The sequence below is a fragment of the Myotis yumanensis genome, unplaced genomic scaffold, assembly GCF_028538775.1.
Source record: "Myotis yumanensis isolate MYYU_CA2020_CCGP unplaced genomic scaffold, mMyoYum1.0.hap1 SCAF_5, whole genome shotgun sequence".
In the NCBI taxonomy this organism is placed as follows: domain Eukaryota; kingdom Metazoa; phylum Chordata; class Mammalia; order Chiroptera; family Vespertilionidae; genus Myotis; species Myotis yumanensis.
This window is the reverse complement of record NW_027223756.1, coordinates 2,805,539-2,828,464: the sequence shown is the minus strand read 5'-3', so window position 1 is coordinate 2,828,464 and position 22,926 is coordinate 2,805,539. Positions and strand designations below refer to the sequence as shown.

Sequence of the window (22,926 nt, the reverse complement as noted above, 5' to 3'; positions counted from 1 at the left end):
CCGGGCGCATGCGCACGGGGAGGCCGAGCCTGGCGCGCGCGGCTGGGCCCTCTGCGCCTGCGCAGTGCGCTGACCCGGAAGACGCCGGCCGACTTCAGGGCAGGTGTGCTGGGGGTGAAGTCCGTCCTGCTCATACTTTCTAGGTAAGGACTCCGCCGGCCCGGAGGGATCAGCTCCGAGACCCTGAGCGGTTAATGCGGATCTAGGCTCATCCCGGGCCCGCAGGGCTCCAGGCCTGTGGCGCCGTTGCCCGGTCTGTGCATCCCGCGGGCGGGAGGAGGGAACCACCTGGCAGCTGGGGGCTGGGGGCGGGGGCAGAGCCTCCCGGGCAGGCCGGCTCAGCGCCTCGGGTCCTGACCCGTCTCAGCACCTCCACTCTCCTCCTCCCGGGTCCGAGCCCCTGCATCTGGAGCCCGGCCTGGACGCACACTCCCTTCCTTCTGCCCTGCCTTCCCCCGCAGCGACTCTGTCGCGCCGTCAGACCGAGCCCATCCTCCGCTTGGAGCTTGCAGGTCTTCGCTTTGTGTGTTAAATGGGCGCCGACCCCCAGCCCCAAGCCTCTCCCTAGGATCGCACATCACACGTCTGTAAGTGCGTGTTTACCGTCTCCCCGGGGTGGGGTTACTCCTCTCCCCCGCCATCACCCCACTACCCGCCTCCTAGTATCCCTCCCTGAAACTCGTTCTCGCCCGAGGGCTTCTTACATTCTCTGTCTCCTCTGCCTGGGATGCTCCTCCCTCAGGCATTTCCATGTCACTCACTTCATTCAGGCTCCTGTCACTGCCTCAGACAGACCTCCCCCGCCTCCCTATCTCAACAGCACACCCAGGTCCCATTCCCTCCCCACGCGTGGGCTTTCTTCATAGCACTTTGCCACTCCCTGTCTTTCATGTTTATTTCCTCCCTCCTCCCACCCTCCAGTGTCAGTGGTATGAGCATGGGCACCCTGTCCATTGCTATTCACATAATGGAACACACTGAAGTGTCACTTGGATTGCGGGATACGAGTTAAGTCGGCTCGCGTGAATTGCGCGTACTCCGCGGGAGCGGTCTTAACTCGGTTCATATAGATTTGCGGTGGAGTGCGGGAAACGTGTAAATTCGGGCCGATTGTAACTGCGTATTACCAAATATTTGTTTCAAAGATACCTACCTGCGTATGCGAACCGTTTCATACCCATTTCAATCGAACCCATACTTCAAAAGATATAGGCATTTTAAACTAACTCTGATTTTGCGCGGGAAACCTAAATAATTGCCCGCGCCGTCTTATATTTTGGCGGGAAATTCACCCGACACCGGAGTGTGAATATTCCGTGAATGAATAAACAGACTTATTAAAGCTTTCTGAGTCGTAAGTTCTTTCAGGGTTCTTCTAAAGGGCATAATTTCAGGGCTAAAAATAATATTGAAATTGTACTGATGGTTGTCAGAATGATTCAGGGAATTGTAAACAGGGAAGTTATGAGGTTTTTATAGAAAAAAGTCATTCATCCATTCACAAAATTAGTATTTACTGGGCACTTGATTAAACAATGAGAGGTCAGGGAAGGTATCCCTGAAGAAGATATTGAAATAAGATCTGAAGGAAAAGTAGGAATTAAGGTGAGAGGGTGATTCAGAAGTTAGAAAGTTACACCTGTGATCACACATATTCTTAAATATAATTGTTCCCTTTTGAAAACAGCATTTGTAAGGCTTAGCAATAAGCTAATGCTTCTACATAAACTTTTGTTAGTAAATGCACATGTGAAAAGCGTATTATTCCCTTATTTTAAACACAGGTTTTTCAGTTTCCTGCTATTAAAAACAGATATCTTAGCCCTAGCTGGTTTGGCTCAGTGGATAGAGCAGCCGTGGGCAAACTACGGCCCGCGGGCCAGATCCGGCCCGTGTGAAATGAATAAAACTAAAAAAAAAAAGACCGTACCCTTTTATGTAATGATGTTTACTTTGAATTTATATTAGTTCACACAAACACTCCATCCATGCTTTTGTTCCGGCCCTCCGGTCCAGTTTAAGAACCCATTGTGGCCCTCGAGTCAAAAAGTTTGCCCACCCCTGGGATAGAGCGTCAGCATGGTGACTGAAGGGTCCCTGGTTCGATTGCGGTCGAGGGCATACCTGGGTTACAGGCTCGATCCCCAGTAGGGGGCATGGAGGAGGCAGCCAATCAATGATTCTCTCTCATCATTGATGTTTCTATTTCTCCCTCTCCCTTCCTCTCTGAAATCAATAAAAAAATATATTTTAAAAAATAGATTTTAAAGTAGACTTATTAAAAAAGATCTATTTTAAAAATAACTTTATTTCGGAAATGAAGCTCCACAGCAAAGCACAGCTCTGGAAAGGGGAAGTGACCGTCCTGCCTTTTTTTTATGATGAAATGTTTAGATGCAGAGACTCGGGACACCGAAGGCCCCAGCATCCACATTCATTGAGGGGTAACATCTGCCGTATTTGCTCCATCTTGAGTTTTGGGAGAAAAAAAACCTTTGGTATCCTCTGCTGCTGTTTGATTAATTTCACCATTTAATTGCAAACTATAAGTATTTTCCAGAGATTTTTTGTCGTTAATCCTCACCTGAGGATATTTTTTCCATTGATCCCTAGAGTGAGTGGGAGGGAGGGAGGGAGGGAGGAACATGGATGTGCAATGTGATGTGCACTTCAATTGACTGCTTGCGGCATGCACCGCGGTGGGGATCCTGCAATCTAGGTTTGTGCCCTTGACAGGAAATCAAACCCGAGACCCCTTGGTCCATGGGCCGACGCGCTAATCACTGAGCAAAACTGGTCAGGGCTGTTCAGAGACTTTCTTGGCATTTCATCTCATCTCCATATTAACTTGGAGAAACTCATCTTTACTCTCACTTTCCCAAATCACTGGTTCATCATCTACTCTGTTTCTCCCTTTAGGACTTGATTTTCTTTGAGTAAATCTCTATGTCCAGAGGAAAATGAATACCCTGCCTTTGAGGTTTGCCGCTGCTGTTAGCTGCGGGCGGGCAGCTTTAGCCAGACGAGCTTTCCCTGGATCGTTGCTTCTAAGCAATTCTTTACAGGCCCGAGATCTTCAGTTTTCAGAACTTTAACGTCACTTTTTTTAGTTTCAGGGCACACCAGTTTCCCTGTTACAGAACCATTTATTGTCTTAGAAACCTTATGAGTAAATAGGTTTTGTATTTTCATTCTGTTTTGGTAATGGAGCCAAATGTCATGAAGTGTTTGCCTAAAGACCTCGCCTTTTGCCCAGCTGGGTGTGGCTCAGCTGTTGGATATTCACCCAGGAATCAAGAGGTCACCGGTTTGGCCCTAACTGGTTTGGCTCAGTGGATAGAGCGTCAGCCTGCAGACTCAAGGGTCCCAGGTTCAATTCCGGTCAAGGGCATGTACCTTGGTTGCGGGCACATCCCTAGTAGAGTGTGTGCAGGAGGCAGCTGATCAATGTTTCTCACTCATTGATGTTTCTAACTCTCTATTCCTCTCCCTTCCTCTCTGTAGAAAATCAATAAAATATATATTTTTTTAAAAAGTGGTCACCAGTTTGATTCCTGGTCAGAGCATATGCCCAGGTTGCCCGGGGCTGCGGAATTAATCCTCAGTAGGGGTGTGCAGAAGACAGCCAATGATGATTCTCTCCCATCATTGATGTTTCCGTCTATCTCTCCCTCTCTAAAATCAGTAAAAAAATATATTTTTAAAAAGGACCTCACCCGGACACTTATGTAATACCCTTTGTAATACTTTAAGCGAAAAAAAAAAAAAAAAAGAAAAAAGAAAAAAAAAAAAAAAAGGACCTCACCCTTTAAGTGCCCAGAGTGAAACCAGAAGTAGAGATCTAGAGTAATCTAGTATTATAAGAAATAGTACCCTTGTCATTGTTGAGAAGGAATAGTGCTATGTTATGCTTCAATTTACTTTTAAATTGCATGGATAGGACACACCCCCAGCACCTGTGAAGACCATGCTGCAGAGGCCAACCTAAATCAGGTGTGTTGGGGGGAGAGAAAGCTGTGGTACCTACTGGGCGGAGCACAGGTGCCTTGGGAATTCCACACTAACTCTAGAGCAACGGTTCTCAACCTGTGGGTCGCAACCCCTTTGGCGGTCGAACAACCCTTTCACAGGGGTCGCCTAAGACCATCCTGCATGTCATATATTTACATTACGATTCATAACAGTCGCAACATGACAGTTATGAAGTAGCAACGAAAATAATTTTATGGTTGGGTCCCAACATGAGGAACTGTATTTAAAGGGCCAGAAGGTTGAGAACCACTGGGATAGAGGGCGAGCCCCACTGGGATGGGTAATTTGGGAAAGTACCTAGGAGTCATTTCTCTTAGATGCACTGCTCTCCCAACAAGGGCAGAGCTGACCAATACTATCGAATGGGCCAGAGGGACTCCTGACCAAACAGGTTCCGCCAGCTTTGGAGGCAGCTGTTCCCAGCTCAGCACAGAGGGAGGGCAAGGGGTCGCCTTGATGCCGAGCACCTACAGCGCACCAAGCTGTGTCCTGAGCTCCCCGCACACGACTCTGACACTTCAGACATCCGAGCCTCTAACTGACCGGGGACGAGGCGCATGTTCAACCCAGGCTCCCAGAGCCGAGTGGGGAGCCAAGGCTCTTCACACAGGCTGACCCCTAAGCTTGTGCTTCTCTTACTCAGGTTTCCCCACGAGGCACTTCTATTGAAACGAAGTCATTCGTGACCTTCCCAGGAAGCTGTCCAGCCCAGTGGCTTCTCCGGAAAGGCTGGCTCTCCTTGCAAGGCCTTCCCCCGGCACCTTTTTTTTGGCCACCTGTCTCTCTACCTTCTCTATTGACCAGACTAAAGAAGCAGGAAATGTCACTCCAAGACGGACTGAACTGGCCAGGGCACGGACTGGTATTTGTAAGCAGCCAATGGCCAGCAGCTTTTCAGAGTTATCCCTTAGTGGGCAATGTGTTAACTTGGCTTTATTTCCTTATGCTCACATTTTTTAAAGTCCACACAACCAAAACAAAACAGCTCAATAAAAAAGATTAGTTACCTGCCAACCTTTATTCAGGAAGTGAGAGTTACTCTGAAACAGTGCTTCAAACGGCGAGGCACCCCAGGCTTTTGTTCCGCCGTGTGCGGGCGTATGCGGGCGCTGCCCGAGTCCTGCACTCCCACGTAGGCAGCCTGTTTATTAAGGTGTCATTCTGGTTGGCACAACATGGTGGTCACATCTCAGCCGGCTTTATTTTTACTTGGGCAGTGGCCAGAGAACACAGGTACTTCATCAATCAGGCGGCGTGCTGGGATCCTAGGCCAAGGTCTGAGTGCTGTGCTGTCCATGGTCAAGCCCCCCCTGGGGTCTGGGTTACATGCACGAAAGCCTTCGAGATCCCCCACCTGTCCCCAGTCAGGCAGCAAACAGTCTGCTCCACTAATGACAGAATGTCCTCCCCTTCCTCCTTAATCTTCTGAGGAGGATGAAAACAGAAACTAAATCCAGATGAGGATGCTGGAAAGAGATACTGATACACAAAGGCAAAACCATGAGGCAGGGGGGAAGCAAAATGAGAGGGAAAGACAGGAGGTTAAACCATGCGGTCACAGCCAACTGAGAAAGCTGCTAAGAGACACACCGGATAAAAACAAAACCCACCCAGCTCCCTTCCTCCACAAGGTATTGTAATGCAGCAAACCTGTGACACTCCTCTTGTAGTAAGTACTGTTAGTATTCAGTACTTTAACAGTCATGGTGCATTCATATGCTTTTGCATAAATCAAAAAGAAACATAGCAATCAACCTACTGGCAAAATCAGGATGAAAAAGTCCAATTTTTCCACAAAATACAGAAAGTTTCAGATTATTAAGTGGACAATAAATGTTTGCAGCCCTGTATAGAGCTTTGGTTGCCAAATGAAAAACAAAAAATAATCCTGACATAGGATGTTCCAAAAGCCTAATTCATGAAAAAGAGACAATTTATTCTATGTTTAATAAAATGTTTATTAAGGTGGTAACACAAGATAAATCATGCAGGAGCTCAGTAAAAACAAAAAATTAATATAAGGAATGGTAATTGGTGCTGCCAATTTAAAAATATGTCAATCATTTTACTACCCAAAGTGATTTGAAGAAGTTGGACTCTGAGCATGGACATGGTTGCAGCAATCTTGCGGACTGTAAACTAAAGTGATAGGTGACTCCTTGTGTTCTAGTCCTCAGAGGAGTCGAGTCATAGATCCAAAATCATCAGCAACGTCCCTCGCATCCTGCACTCAGATGGCAGCCCAGAACCCCTGCCCACCGAGTCCTTCGACACCCAGGGGACAGTCTCAAACCGACACTTCTTAGCAGGGGAGGGGAGCAGGCACCTTTGGTGACTCACAAATGAGACTCCGTCCACATTCAGAATCTTAACATCTGTGGTGATGAAAACCATAGATGTGCATGTCATCCTTACCAGCCTTAAATGTAGTGTTGTGATGTCCAAGGGAGGGTTTTCATATCCGGTGGAAGAAATTTGAACAGATACACCAAATTGAACATAGTGTCTCAGATTTCAAACAAATATGACTCATCTTTTGGCAAAAAATAAATATAGTGGAATGCAAGTTTGATAAATGAAAGAATATATAATCTACCAACTGTCAAGGAGTACGATTTCATTGCAGACACAAAGAATCAAAAGTTTCAAAGAATTTTTAAAAAAAAGAAGTTTGCACTATTTCTCACAAAATCTTCACTTTTGGAACTACCCCAATAGAAGCTACACACTGAATTTATTAATACAGCATTAAGTTTCTTTGTGTAAAAAAATCTTTGTACAGAGTAATAAAAAAAGATAAGGCAAGATGCATTAAACAGAAACCTTCTGGTTCTTTTCCTCTGGTTCTTCCAGAGCCACCGATGACTATCTGCCGCGAGAGTGAAGTTTCTGATTTTCCGTGCGAGCATCTTGTGCCTTTGCTGTGGGGAGGATTCTGTCCGAGCCCCTGAGGGACAGGTGCTGGTGCTGGGCTGTGGCACTTACGCTGGCAGACTGAGCTTCTTTCCCTTGAGCACTGGATGGAGAGAGGAAACAAGATTACTGGCACTGACATGCTTGCGCTTTCCTTCCTCCCCTTCCCAGGGGTCAAGATACCACATAATCAGGTTCAAGGAAATAAGCTTTTGGCAACCAACAGGCATTGGATTTTGGTGTCAATGAACAAAGCCCGCTCAACTATGAAAATGTCATGCACACATATACTGGAATTTTCATGTACCTGGATGCCATAGCAATGACAGTTAAGAAATACAAACTTGACTGAAATTGTTGCTACATTCATAGCAGAAGTTATCGTGACTTTCTTCCCTAATCAACACATATTAAGATGTAACTGTCACTATGCCTATAAAATTTGGACGTTAAAAAAGGGATAAGCCTGGCCGGTGTGGTTCAGTGGTTGAAGTCAAGCCAGGAAACTGAACTCACAGTTTGATCCCTGATCAAGATACATGCCCGGGTTGAGGACTAATCCCCAGTACGGGGGGCCTGCCAGAGGCAGCCAATCGATGGCTGATGTGCATTGATGTTTCTCTCTCTCTCTCCTCTTCCCTTCATCTCTCTCTAAAATCAATAAAAACATATTTAACAAAAAGGAGGGATAAGATACATATGCCCTGGTATCAGCAATAACAACACCATTAGGAATTTACTCTATAGTAACAGTTCTTAGCCTGGGGTCTACAGCTGGGTTCAGAGGCTCCTAAACCCCCTAAAACTATTTGCATAAATATGCATACGCATTTTTTTCCTGAGCAAGGATGATAGCTTTCACCTGAGTTTTGTGAAGTTCACATTCCTCCATTCACATAAATGCAAAAATGTACATATATAAGGATGCTGACTTAAGCACTGTATTTTAAAAGCAGCAAAATAGCAGTGATAGTGTGAATATCCATGAACTGGCTGAGTAAGGAAATTATGGTAATACACATAATGTTGAAAATCACATAGATTCTATTTACTGACATGAACAACTGTGAATGGGGAAAAGGCAGATTAGGTGTAGTTAACCATGTATCTGTGTATACGCACAGAGAGATCTGCAATTCCATTTACTAAAACAGTAACAAAGATCTCTGAGTGGTAGGATTTCAAGCGACTCTTTTCAGAATTATTAGTTCTGACTGAATTTTTGACAATGAAAATATGCCATTATAAAAAATACAGCTACAGCCAAAAGACAGACTCAAAACCGGATCCAGAATCGAACTGGACAGTCCGTTAAATGCTTTTCCGCAGCCAGTTCTGCTCATCAAGCTGGTGCCAGAGCAAAAGCATGCGGCTCGGGGGCCCTGAAGGGACGGGGGCCCAGCGGCGCACCTTTTGTGATGTACAAGTAGAAGAAGTCGCAGTAGAGGATGGTCTGGACAACGCCGGCCACCACAGCGATGAGGTCAAAGAAGCCCTCAAAGTAGAAGCGCCAGATCCAGTTGACGAGATAGAGCGCCCGGTAGAGGCCCAGGAAGAACAGGTAGTGGGTGGTGATGGTCTCCGCCTCCCCGGTCTTGCTGATCATGAAGAGCTGCGGCAGGATGGCCACGGACTCCAGGTAGATGGAGAAGGTCCACAGAATCTGCGAGGGAAAGCACAGGCTCTCAGCACCAGCGCCCGCCACGGGGTCACAGGAAACACCTGGCTTCCCGGTGAAGAGCACAGGAAGCGGGGAGTCTGGCGCCTGAGCCCAGGACAGAGCAGCTGAGCAATTTCCTAAGTCACAGACCCTCCCAATGACAAGCTGGGTCACCCTGGACACCTCTACCTCTTTGAATTGTTCATTACCTCGTCTCCAGCGTCGCATTCTTCCCTGTACAAATCTCCGTGAATCATCACAGAGGAATCTTCTCCTGAGTAAGCTTGTCCCAGTCTGAATCTAGGGTCCCGAGTCAACCCTGCTTTCTGCCAGGGTGGACCACACTGATAACCAGGCCCCTTCCACTCCCTCACTGCCAATGTTCCTCCCCAACTGGTCTCCTTTCCAGACTATCCAATGAGTCTATTTTTCTTAATTTTTAGGCTTTTTGGTGGGGTTACACCAAAGGAGGAAAGAAATTGGAGTTATTATGCAAACTCTGCCCAACATGGTACTTTATTCCTGCTGACGGCAGGAGGGCTCGGGAGCAGTCCTTGGAGTGACACAAGCCCAGGCCTCCAGCACCCCCCAGAGAACCAGGAGCAGCGCAGTAACTGAACCCCAGGTGCTGAGGGAAGGACTCGGCACTGAGGGGCAGCCACCCCTCACAGTGCCAGGGCACCACGCACGCCACTTCTCCTAAAGTTGAGGAGCATAGCAGCAGTGCTGCTTAGGGGTCACAGACAGAATCGACATGTACATTAAGGGGAAACCAAGCTGGCTAGAGGGGGAGACGATCCTGTTCAGCAAACACGCAGACAGGCAGAGCACCGTGTTTGGTACCACAGCAGCCGAGTTCATGTTCTAAAGGGGTCAGGCAATAACCTGTCAGCTGACACCCAACTACCTGGGGCTTAACCTCTGCCCACCATTTATGTACACCAAATAGTTTCTGTTGCACCAGAAGCTTGCCAAACTGAAAAAGCACACCAAAACAAAGCAGCCCCACATTATCTACAAACAGGCCTATTTCCCTCGGGAGCCAGACGAGTGCACTAAATAACCTCTTAACTAACCTCAAGAGGAGAGAAATCATGATTGACTAGAAACGAGAGTCCTCCCACAGGGACCACCAGAAACTCCACTCGGAAGGTATCATGGTTTCCGTCGTAAGTTGCCTTAAACTTCATGTAGATCAGGTACACTGTGGCGTAGGAGCAGGCAATGTAGATGACCTAAAGCAAAAGAAAAACACCAGGTCATCAATGCTTCCAACTCCCTTGGTTTTCTACGTCATTCTCTCTCTCTCTCTCTCTCTCTCTCTCTCTCTCTCACACACACACACACACACACACACACACACACACACACGAGGCAGGGTGCATGATTTTGTCCATGGTGGGGGGGTGTCCCTCAGCCCAGCCTGCGCCCTCAGGGGATGCCGGCAGACCGACATCCCTCGCAATCCGGGACGCTGCATGCACCAGTGACCATACTTTTCATACAGGTGAAAGGCATCTTGCTGTTGTATGGACAGCTACACTTTTTTGCCCTGATTATAAAAAGTAGTACATAACATGATCCTTCTGAGGCAGCAGTACCATTTTCCCCGTCTTATGGGTGGAAAAACTGAAGCAGAGAGAAGTTTAAGTAATTGGCTTTGTCACAGTTATGTGTCGGAATCAGGGCTGACCACAAAATGTGCAAGTCCGAGACCATGCATGTCATCGCTGCATCATCCTGTTTTTTCAGTGTTAGAGTAGCCTTGCCAGGTTTTAATTTTTAAATTTAACAGACTGTTCCCAATATATAGGGTAGGGTCCCTAGGCCTGGCCGGCGATCAGGGCTGATCTGTGGGGCGATAGGTGAGCGATACAATGGAGACACCCCCCACCCCCTGCCCTTGCCTTGGCTGGAGTCCTGGCGCTGCCTGCTCGCCAACCCCACCCCCTGCCATCCCCACCCCCAACTCGCTGCTGCTGGTCGCCTCCCTCTGTGCGTCTGCCCCTTGGTGGTCAGTGTACATCATAGCGACCAGTCAGTCCACCATTTGTTCAGCTGTTCGATTTGCATATTAGGCTTTTATTATATAGGATTGTTTTAATTTAAAAATTTAAATATAGCCCAGCCAGTGTGGCTCCGTTGGTTGAGTGTAGTCCCATGCATCAAGAGGCTACAGGTTCAATTCCCATCAGGGCACATGCCTGGTTTGCTGGCTCGGTGATTCTCCCTCATTGATATTTCTCTCCCTCTCCCTTTTTTTCTCTATAAAATCAATAAAAACATATTTTTAAAAATTTAAGTATAGTAAAAATCACTTTGGGGGGTGTATATAGTTCTATGAGTCATATAACCACCACCATAATCAAGAAACAGACCAGTACTGTCACCCCACAAAATTCCCTCATGCTGCCCCTCAGTGGTTAAGCCTTCCCCCCAGGCCTGACCTCTGGCAATCTCTGATCTGTCCTTGGTCTCTGTAGTTTTGAGTTTTCTAGAATGCTGCAAAAATGGAATCATACAATATGCTGACTTTAAGACCAGCTTCTTTCAATTAGCATTATGCATCTGAGATCCATCCATGTTGTTGGTATATTAATAAAACAAGTGACTCCTTTCTGCTGTTCAGTAGCAGCGGCAGCCTACTGTGTGAGTTACCAGTCTGTTCATCCACTCACCAGTTAAGGACAGGCGGACTGTTTCCAGCTTGGGGGATAAAAGCTGCTATAAACATTTGTGTACAGGCTTTTGTGTGATTTTTCATTTCCCTTGGGTAAATGCCTAGGAATGGAATTGCTGGATCGTATCTTAAATATAAGTGTGAAATGCCAGAGAATGTATTTTTTTTAAAGATTTTATTGATTTTTTTACAGAGAGGAAGGGAGAGGGATAGAGAGTTAGAAACATGGATGAGAGAGAAACATCGATCAGATGCCTCCTGCACACTCCCCACTGGGGATGTGCCCACAACCAAGGTATATACCCTTGACCGGAATCGAACCTGGGACCCTTGAGTCCTCAGGCCGACGCTCTATCCATTGAGCCAAACCGGTTAGGGCCAGAGAATGTATTTTTAATACCATTTTGAACTATTAGAATGTAGCTTAAGAAAAAATAAAAAAAGCAAAGTTCAATGCACTTCAAAACCAATGTACTTTCTTTCAGCATCATTATATTTCTTAGTACTGCTTTTTAAAGATAAATTAATGTAACTCATCTTAAACTTTATAAAATGATGGTTTTTACTTAAATTATGTTACTTTAACACTGAACTTCAGATTGTTGCTATGAAACTTTGGTAACCTAACAAAACCAAAACCAAAAGTTAAGTGTAGGCAGTAAAACACTGCTGCCTACGATAGAAAGTGATTTCACCTGCATAGCAGTATAGCTGTTCAAGGTTTATAATTATGTAATACTAGGGGCCCGATGCACGAAATTCATGCAAGACTAAGCCTTCCTTCCCCCAGCTGCCAGCACTGGCTTCCCTCTTGTACCGGGACCTGGGCTTCCCTCCGGCCGCTGGCAGGCACCCAGGACCCGGGCTTCCCTCTGGCCACCAGCAGGCACCCGGGACCCGGGCTTCCCTCACAGCCCTGGCTTCGTCAGGAAGGTCATCCAGAAGGGCGTCCAGAAGGACATCTGGTCTAATTAGCATGTTATGCTTTTATTATTATAGATGTTTCTGCACATTCATCCAACCCAAAAACCATGATATATTCATCCAACCCAAAAGAAAAGTCTGACATTCTGAAACGACACCAATTTTCAGACACCAGAATTTTAGGCTCAGAAACCAAAAAGCAGGTTTAGCCTGTGACAACTAACTGGGCTACCAGCTACTCCTCAGGAAGAGCACCTTGCACAACTTAATTAGGGGCAGCATTTGGGCAAATGACTTAACAGGACAATGAAAGCAATCATCAAGACCTTTTGTTTTGCTTCAAAACAAAACAAAAACACTAAACTGTCCCTGGCACCTCATCATGAGTTATATTTGCAAATAGTAAGGTATTAAAATTGTTGATCATACCCATCCAAACACCAAAGAACTACCAAAGAAAAATCAAGATTAATCTTATACTGCTGGAGTTCTCTCCATACACAAATATATGTATACATGTATATGAATAAAATAACATAATCTACATGTATAAACAAAATCAATGTACACAGAGTCTCCACCAGCAGAACATCTGGCCAAGGAACACGTTGCCAGGGTTCCCGGCCAGCATCCAGGCTATGGCCTGACCAGATTATGTCCATAAGGGAGAGCAGCCACTGGGGAGAGCAGCCCCTTTTCTCTACTCATCAGTGCTTTGGCGTTTAAAGTAAAAAGCTATGAGCACATAAAACTCGACTGTACTCGTCTGATTCTTAGGATGTACTTGGAAACTAGAACCACGCAGGATTCTTCTGAAGGCTAGGTATCCTGAGGGGGAGGGAGGAGGATTCTTGCTCACACACTCCTAATACCTGCAGTTTTAACTTGCATGGACAAGCAGGGACACAGGCATTTGTAAGTAAGCCAATTTCCTAATGACTAAGCTCCCATCACTTAGTAATGAAGAATGGAATGATTACAGGCAGCTCAAATTTGCTTTTTAGTAAAGATGACAAACTCAAATATTGCTCTGTCTACTTTGACCTGTGCTTATTAAAATGCTTTTGGACACAAAGTGTTGGGGAGTTGTTTCAAATACCACACCAAGCCCTAGCCGGTTTGGCTCAGTTGATAGAGCCTTGGCCTGAGGACTGAAGGGTCCTGGATTCAATTCCGGTCAAGGGCATGTACCTCAGTTGCAGGCTTGATCCCCAGCCCTGGTCGGGGCTTGTGTGGAGGCAACCAATCGATGTGTCTCTCTCACATCCATGTTTCTCTCTGTCTCTCCCCTTCCCTTCTACTCTCTCTAAAAATCAATGGAAAAATATCCTCAAGTGAGGATTAAGAAAAATAACAACAACAAAAAACCCAAAACATAAATACTACACCAATAAGCTTCAGCTTAAACATTACTTTCTTGGCTGTGCCAATAACCAAATGCCTACAACAGTGCCTGGCACACAAACACTCACTAAGCACTTGAATGAATGAATGAATGAATGAATGAAATTAGACTCCTTTTCACATCCGGAGAGCCCCCTACTTTTCCTCCATAGTACCCATCACAAAGTACAGCCATTCATTAGTAGTGGGATGACTGTCTACTCCAGCGGTCGCCAATTAGTGGTCCGCGGACCACTGGTGGTATGTGAGGTCCAAAGGTTGGCGACCGCTGGTTTAAAGAAACCTCTGGAGCAGTGGTCACCAACCGGTGGTCTGCAGACCACTGGTGACCCCTGAGATCCAAAAGGTTGGCGAGCACTGGTCTACTCTCCCCACCAGATCATGACTTGCTTCCTGCCCTGTCCTCAGTGCTAGGGAAATGCCCAACCCTGCGGGCACTCTGTTAGTATGAGTTCAATACTGCTTCTCCTAGTGTGGAGTGTGAGCCACCAGTGTACACAGAATGTTAGGTATATGCAAACATTTTGTGTTTTAATAGTTATACATTTGTTTTAATGTGAACTGGGGAAAATATAGACACTAAAGGTAGCACTGATACTAATGTTGAGGATAAATCAAAAGGTTTAAATACATATTTAGCAAACTATGGCACAGACATCATTTAAACTTGGCAAAAATAATAAAGATGGCACATACAGCAAAAGCTTATGAAACATGGACTTAGTGGGGGGAAAAGCAGTAGAGGGCTAACATAGTCCCTCGGCAGCAAAATAAGGCATTGCAGCGAGGAGCCTGTGCTGTCATTCCTTGTCCTGAACCGACTTGCTGGGTTTCCCAGGAGTCTAATTTCCCTCTGCTTAAAAACATAAAAGTTACCCCCTCTCTCTCTCTCTCTTTTTTCCCCAAAGAGTAATTTATTGATTTTTAGAGAGAGAGGAAAGAAGAGGAGGAGAGAGAGAAACATTGATGTGAGAGCACATCATCCATCAACTGCCTCCTGCACACCCCCTACCAGTGATGGAGCCTGCAACCCAGGCATGTGCCCTTGACCAGGAATCGAACTGGCAACATCTTGGAGATGATGCCCAACCAACTGAGCCAACTGGCCAGGGCTTACCCCTCTTTCTTATAGGATTATCAAGAGCATTAGAAATTTGTCATACTCAAGGAACTTAAGATTTAAAAATTTCTAAGTGCAAAACATTTCATTAAATAGATACTGCTCTGAAATGGAAAAAATAATATGCTCAATGATGTTTCCATAGGTCTGTGAATTATGGATGAAATACAATCCACTGGATGCCATACCTACCTTCATAGATGTGTTATATAGTGAAATGAATGAAGTAAAAAGATCCAGGTATCGAGTTGTGAAGACCAGTGCAAAGAGAAGCTGGCTTTTTCCGGAAATACCTAAAGAAATGAAAGGGAAGTGTTAGAAAAGCCCGAAGAGCTCTGATGCATGTAGGTAACACTGTGCAGAAAGCAGATCTGGAAAATGGGACACCAGGGGCCAAAGGCTAACGTCTGGGATGACTCTAAATAAATGAGATTTCCTTTTTCTTTCCCTCCACATTCTTGAACATGCTCCTCTGGGGAGGTTCTAACAACTGTTGTCTTAGTATGATGGGACGACTCAGGAAAGTGTCTTAATTAGGCCAGAGCCAACATACCAGGGTGCACATTGTCTAAATGAACATTTATTTCTCTAATATGTCACTTTAGGTAGGAACAGATTTATTTCAAAAAGTCTGCTGTTATTTAGTGTTGTAACTTTTCTGTCACCTTTAGCACCTCTCTTTCCATTAGAAAACAGGACCTCGTGGTGACAAATCTTTCGAGGATGGAGCTAGCCTCCCTGGTTGAGGCGACGAGGAACACTGCTTCAGGTAAGAGAGCACCAGCGCCCTGGTATGGCCGCCAAGGCCACTTCTTTTGTGAGGGCAGCACTTACTTGGACACATTACAATTTTTTAAAATTCCATCTCTTAGATTTATCATACAACCAACCTCACACTCACACAGCCAGTCTTCAAAAGCAGCAGTCTTTTTTTTACCCCGTGAAACTGTTTCCACCTCCTACCACCAACCCACCTCCAGAGTGCTGCTGTGGTACAACTGGAGTCAGCTGGGGAAGTCTGCGGCACACACACAGCATGCACTGGGCTTCTCCGATATCTACATCTGGCCAGTTATTTGTGATGAAGGACGTGCACTCAGGGATTCAGATGTTGAAGACGGAGTGAATTCATTAAGGAAACAGAACCCGTCCACCCTCATCAACACTGCAAACCTCACACCATTAGACTTACTTAAGCACGTGCAGATATGTTACTGCACGCAAATTAGCAATACACCTACAGAACGTAAAATCCACGTTTTTAAAATCCTTGCCCAAGGACAGGTTTATTGATTTTAGAGACAGAGGAAGAAAGAGAGAGAAACATCAATTGGTTGCCTCCTGCATGCGTCCCAATCGGGATTGAACCTGCAGCCTAGGTACGTGTCCTGACAGGGAATCACACCCACAACCCCAGCCAACTGAGCCACCTATCCAGGGCAAAATCACATGTTAAAAAATAGTATTTTACCGAACAATTTTGCAGCTTGTTGAAATTAAACGCCTGGATCTAAGGATGTTACTTTCTATGTTTGAATAACTGCAGTTCTAGCCTATTCACAAAAACACCTAAGTAGAAATGAATCCAGACCCATCAATAGTAACCAACCTCAAGGCTAAGAGTGGAGCTACAGACAGTAAGACTGCTCTTTTTGGCTTTTTCTCTCGGAAATGAGAAACTTTATTTTTCTACTAAAGTTCAATGTTCCAAAGGAGAGGAGAACCAACAACGCTACCACTGACGCAGAATATGAGAGAAGACAAGATGGGAAGGGGGAGAACAGGGGCTTCGGGATTCACATTTGGTGTTTGTTGGAGCCTTGAAAGACAAATGTTAGTGAACTTCCTATATGGTTCACCCCAATATTTTAAATAAAAAAATTATAGGATACATATGGGCAAATTTTGGTGCAAAAGGTTTATTCAAATGGAAATTTGAAAGCCATTCAGACTTGAAATTTTGTCCTCCAGCTTCAACATTCCTACACTAAAAACCAGGGACTGTCATGCTGCTTTTTCCCACTCCCCTTTGCAACCCAACTTACTATCACTTCCTCTGGAAGTCATCTTTGAAGACCCACTCCTCAGAGCTGTTTATTACATAATGGAAACTGCTTCACGCCAGCTGCTACCCCAGCTCCTATTACATACTTACCAAATACAGGGTGATGACCTGGTCACCTGTCTCCCCTCTCCCCTAAGCCCCTCCTAGACACGGACATCTTCAAAGGCCCAGGATGTGCTTATTCCATTTGGTATTATCTGTGTTGGGCACTAAGCCCGACACACAGCAGGCTAAGGAAATATTTGCTAAATCAATGAACAAATGGACAAAGGAAAATGGAATTCATTTTACTTTCATGTCATGGGGTAAATTCTCATTCTGTGGTATTTTGGGATAATACTTCCAAAGAGTTTCTAAGTCATACTGTCTCTGTGACTGTAAAGAGGCAATATGCTCTGGGCTCTGCCCTAATTTACTGCCACCCAGAGGGTGGGAGAGCCTCCTGAGCAGAGCATGGGGCAGAGGACAGGGACGGGCAGCATGTGGCCTGGAGCTGGTCCCGTTGTGCGGAATCCAAGCAGGAAAAGCTTTTGTGGAATCTGAGGACACTCACACAGTTCTCCTTTATTCTGGCCTGGGATCCTGATTAGGAAGTAACAGCTTTGTACTTATTAGGTACAACAAACATCTTTATAATTATATAAAGTTTATTCACACACATTACAATTTTTGTTGTTCAGATTCCCTAGAATTGCTGGGATAAAATATATGCAACTTGAAGTGTGGCACACTGTCGAACTCCCCCTAGCAAGGCTGTGCCACCTTACACATTCGCTAACACTGGGTGAGAGTCCCCTTTATTTCACACCCTGCCTACATTAGATGTTGTCAACCCTGCCTTTCCCTTGTGAACTGCCAACTTTGTCCATTTTTCTAGCAGGTTTTTTTTTTTTAATTGTAGGAGTATCTTATGGGTTTTAACCCTCTGTCACTTTGATATCTTGCAGATTATTTCTCTCAGTTCACTGTCTTTTAACTTTGATGATATTATGAATAAGTTAATCTGGGGAGACGTATCTTCTTGCTTCCTCACCAGCCTGCTTGGTCCCATCCAGAAGTAGGGTTTGAACGTACATTCAGGTCATCTCCTATGTCCATCAGCAAAGTCCTATACCTTTCTTCATAGAGGTTTTACACACTGCTTGTTGGGAAGTCAGGGATCCTTCCCCGAATCCTTCCTGCAACTTCACGCTCACAGGATTGACTGCTTATATGGCTCAATACCCTATATTTTTATCTTTAAATATATATATGTATGTACACACATCTATACTAGTATATTATTTCAACTAAATTGCAGCTTTCTTGAGAGCAGAAACTTTGACAGCTACAAGCTGCTGCTCTGAGTTGTGTCCTGGGTGCCTTGCACATAGTGGGTGGTCAATAAATGTTTAAAAGCAATGAATACTCAAGAGACTGGCTGGGAATGTGAGGCAAAAGCTTCTAGAAGTACTCAATGACAACAATAAAAGATGAGGTGTTTCCCATTTACTTCTAAAATAAACTGAGATTATGAGAAACACAGGGACTCAGTACATTCCTGGCATGTTTGGTAGGATGAAAAGTCTACAACCCACAATCAAAGCAGTAAGTGGAGGAGGGCAGGGAGAGGCCAGGGGAGGATGGCTGGGGCACGTGGATCTCAGAAGGATTCCACTAATAATTTAAGTAAAACAGACACAGGACTACAAATAACTATCAGCCAACAGGAAAATGTAGCTACAAACCCAGGCTTGTTCTCCGGAGGCTATGCCGGTCAGTGTTTAGGACAAGAATAAAGTGATAACTTGAGCAAACTGTGGATCCAGTTGCAACGATTGTTCAGGAATATGAGAAACCCACATTTCATGGGGGCACCCCTCTGTAATGACCATGGCAGACACAGACAAGGACAAGCCAATTCAAACAGAGCTAGACCAAGATCAAGTCCTCTGCCCCCACTTCACTTTAAGATCGGTCCTTTAAGCAGCTGCTCTCCAATTAGACGGTCAGGAAAACAACCCCCCACTTCCTTACCAGCCTGCCTCATCCCTTACCTAAGAGGAAACACCCTCTGGCCTATAACTGCAGGCATGTTCACAACAGGTGCCAAATTCCTAAAGTGAGCCCCAATAGCAGTATTTTCAAAGTGAGAAACACAACCTGGATGTGCAAGTCTCCTATTCCAGTTATTTGAGAAACTCATATCAAATTCTTACTCTTTCAAAAGTCTCTAAACAACTTTTGTAATTTAGGATGGAAAAACCAAGCAGCTAGTCAAATTTAGCATTTAATTCTGAAAAAATAATCCTCACAATTTTGATTTTTAAAAGGTTAGGAAATATCAAGTATAAGAACTAAAATGATCCTAAGTCTGACAAGGAAAATAGTTTAATAAGGCCCTATAACTACAGGCTTAACTGTAGGAATACTTGACAAACACACATGAATGGAACTCACCTATTTATCTCCCTAATTATTTTGGCTGAAGTATTTTATATTTTCCTAAATCTCCCAAATGAAAATAGTGAATATTAAAAACAAACAAAAGAACAAACTCGTTTTTTCTTTATTACTCAAGGTTCCCTTAAGAATTTCCTAGCCCTAGCCGGTTTGGCTCAGTGGATAGTGTCGGCCTTCGGACTGAAGGGTCCCGGGGTTGATTCTGATCAAGGGCACATACCTTGGTTGCCCGCTCCTCCCGAGCCTGGGCCCTGGTCAGGGCGCATGTGAGAGGCAACCAATCGATGTCTCTCTCCTATCTTTTTCACATGATGTTTCTGTCTCTCCCCCTCCCTTCCTAAAAATCAGTGGGAAAATATCCTCGGGTGGATTAAAAAAGAATTTTCTATCTGGGGTTGTCCAACATCTTAGTTTACATACACGTGTAGGAGACATCATACTTCAACTTCATGACTTGACAGAGGCAGGGATTCTGAGAAACACGTGAAAGAAAATGAAGAGACTCATCCAAAAATTTTGGAGTAAAAATAAAGATTAAAAGTAACATTTCCTGGGTGTGTGTGGGAGGGGTGTGCAAAACAGAGGCGCGTTCTAAAGGTGTAAATTTCCAGTCATAAGGTAAGTAAGTCCCAGAGTGTAATGCACAGCACGGTGTCTATAGTTAACAAAACTGTGTTGTGTATCTGAAAGTTGCTAAGACAGCAGATCTTAAAAGTTCTCATCACAAGAAAGAAAACTGTAACTACCTGTGGTGGGTGATGTTAACTAAACTTACTGTGATAATGACTTTGCAAAATACACATATATCAAATGTTGTACACAAAAAACTAACACAATATGTCAATTACATCTCAAAAAGCAGGAAAAATAATTTTCTGAGTGCAACGAAAAATGACCTAAGTAACTGGTCTGGCATCAAACATTTACACTGAAATGACTTAGGACAAAATACAGATATTTCAAAATCCTTAATTGCGTGTTACCGATTACCTGTTTTAATCCTGGCTCTGCCACTGAGTGTCTCACCTCCCTAGACTCAGTTCCTCCTCCACAGAATGGAAGCAACAGCACCTTTGTCCGAAGGTTATTTTAAGCCTTAAAGCCTTAGGTGGTTCTCAACCTTCCTGATGCCGCGACCCTTTAATGCAGTTCTTCATGTTGTGGTGACCCCCAACCATTAAATTATTTTCGTTGCCACTTCATAACTGTAATGTTGCTACTGTTATGAATCATAATGTAAATATCTCATATGCAGGATGTATTTTCATTGTTACAAGTTGAACATAATTAAAGCACAGTGATTAATCACAAAAACAATTATGTAATTATATATATGTGTTTTCCGATGGTCTTAGGCGACCCCTGTGAAAGGGTCGTTCGACCCCCAAAGGGGTCGCGACCCACAGGTTGAGAACCGCTGCTTTAAGGGCTGCAGGGATGAGCCACCTAAGGCACTCAGCTCACCGCCCAGCAGGCAAGTGCTCAAATGTCAGCCCTCGCAGCTGACTCTGCTGTCATCGGAAATCACACAGCGGAACCCCTCAGAACGACGCACAAATGGAGAGATCGCCTCCAGCCTGACACGCTGGTTTCAGGACACGGACTTTGTCACATCCATCTGGATCGCTCAAAGGTCTTTTTGGTGTTTGCTGACTTCCTGGATCTCAGCCTTGCTCCCGGGAGAGGTGAGGCCCGAGGACAGCGATCAAACGTGGGGGGTGACTTTAGATGGGGACATTTTTTAGGAATCAATCCGGTAAATGGAATCTCCGCCACCCGGGTCCTTGAGGACTCCGTCTTTGACGGCCTCCGCGACAGTTAAGTTCTAGAATCCATCAAAAGTGACTTCACTGAGGCCGTGGCGCCAAAAGCAAGCACCAAGTAATGTAAAAAGCGGCCATTCTGGAACGTTTGGGGCTGGTAAAGCGCCGGAGTCCCGGCGAGAAGGGCTGTCTCTGCCCCCTGCACCGCAGGGGATGGACACCGGGAGGGAGCCGCCAACTCCCTGGTGACGTGGAGCGAGGATCGCGGCGACCACAGCGACCCGGGCGGACCCTAAGCCCATCATTAGATGGAGGCGCTCGAGTCTGACAAACCAGTCCATTCCTCAAGGCGGCAGGAATGCTCCCCAAGAAAGGCGTGGGGGCCTTCCCGCCTCCCAGGCCAGGCCGGACCCGACCCCCGAGCCCAGAGGCCGGCCCTCCCGGGAGCAGGATGCGGGGCCGGGTGACCTCCCTCCACGCCCGCGCCCGCGCCCGCACCGGCCCGGCTGCCACGTCAGGCCCCGCCGGCCGCGGTCCTGCCCATCCTCCTCCCGCCCGTCCCAGGGACTCGCGGGGTCCCCGCACCCCCGGACGCCCGCCCAGGCCCCCGGAGAGGCCCCCCTGGAAGCCGGGGGCGAGGGACACGCCTGCCGGGCTCCCCCCGCCCCAGCCGCCGAACTTTTCAGGCAGAACAGGGACGCACGCGGCCGGGGTGACGCCTCCTCCGCCCCGACGGCTCGGGTTCAAGTTCGGGAGCGGACCCCGCGCGGAGCGGGGCCCGGCACCACGCCGCCCGCCCCGGCCGGAGCGCCCACCCAGCGGGGACGCAGGCCGCCCGGGGTCCGCCGCCCGCCAGGCCGGCCGAGGGGGGCGTGTCCGGCCGGCGTCGGCCCCGCGGGCCGTGGGGCGGCCGAGGTCGGCGGGTCCTCCAGGGCACCCGGCCCCGCGCCCGAGCCTTCCCGGGGCCTCGCCCGCCGCTCACCGGCGCAGGAGCGCGTCTTCCAGATCTTCAGCAGCAGGATGACGATGGCCGCCAGGTGGGACAGGTCCCCGGTCAGCCGGAAGATGTTCATGGCGGCGGCGGTCGGCGCGGCGCCCGGGGGCTCGGCGGCTCAGGCGGCAGCGGCGGCAGCGGCCCCTGAGAGGAAGCGGCGAAGATGGCGAGAGCGGGCGCGACGTGGCCGGGGACGTGGCCAAACTGCCGGCGCGCGCGCGGGGCAGCCTGGGAAAGCCGACCGCCGCCAGGCCCCGCCCCGGCCCCGGCCCTTAAAGGGGACGCTCCGGAACGCGGGCCGGGCGGGGAGCACCCGCTTTGGGCTCGGGGCGGAGGATCCCGGCTTCTCGCCAACTCCCCGCTGCTGGGTTTCCGGCTTCTCCTCGGATGCCAGCGATTTCCTTTAATTTTTGAAATGACACTCCCCTGTGAGCGATTTTCCCCTCCCGCTTATAGTAAGGCTTACTGTATGAGAAAGTGTAACAGCGGTTCTCAACCTGTGGGTCGCGAGTCCTTTGGTGGTCTAACGACCCTTTCACAGGGGTCACCTAAGACCATCCTGCATGTCAGATATTTACATGACGATTCATAACAGTAGCAACATTACAGTTATGAAGTAGCAACGAAAATAATTTTATGGTTGGGTCACAACATGAGGAACTGTATTTAAAGGGCCAGAAGGTTGAGAACCACAATAAAAATGAATCCGTGGTGGCATCACAGAGGGTAAGGCCGATTTTGGGGGTGTCTGGGGAGGGAGTCGCCAAGTCACTTAAGAGGAGGTCTGAAGGTGTTATCATTCTGGGAATCCCTTTGAGAAAGAGTGCAAAGTTAGGTAGAAAAGCGAACAATTCTGCAGGATGAGAGAATAAATCACAAGAAATTACCAACGGAATGAAGCTGACAAACAGAATCTCCTGCATAATTTG

General features: G+C 46.7%; 1 protein-coding gene and 1 long non-coding RNA gene across 2 annotated transcripts; one reads left to right on the top strand and one right to left on the bottom strand.

Annotated features, from left to right (window-relative positions):
• Positions 1–79: 79 nt before the first annotated feature.
• On the top strand, positions 80–16,750 carry LOC139010179 (uncharacterized). Its single transcript, XR_011471476.1, has 3 exons — positions 80–143; positions 14,879–15,502; positions 15,606–16,750. It is a non-coding gene; the product is annotated as an uncharacterized lncRNA (long non-coding RNA).
• Positions 5,032–22,200, bottom strand: KDELR2 (KDEL endoplasmic reticulum protein retention receptor 2). The gene is made up of 5 exons (XM_070414326.1): positions 21,986–22,200; positions 14,926–15,026; positions 9,682–9,840; positions 8,356–8,608; positions 5,032–7,048 (listed from the first exon to the last, which is right to left on the bottom strand). Exons 1-5 carry the CDS (start codon positions 22,074–22,076, stop codon positions 7,014–7,016), a joined length of 639 nt encoding a protein of 212 aa, XP_070270427.1. The 5' UTR covers positions 22,077–22,200; the 3' UTR covers positions 5,032–7,013.
• Positions 22,201–22,926: the final 726 nt, after the last annotated feature.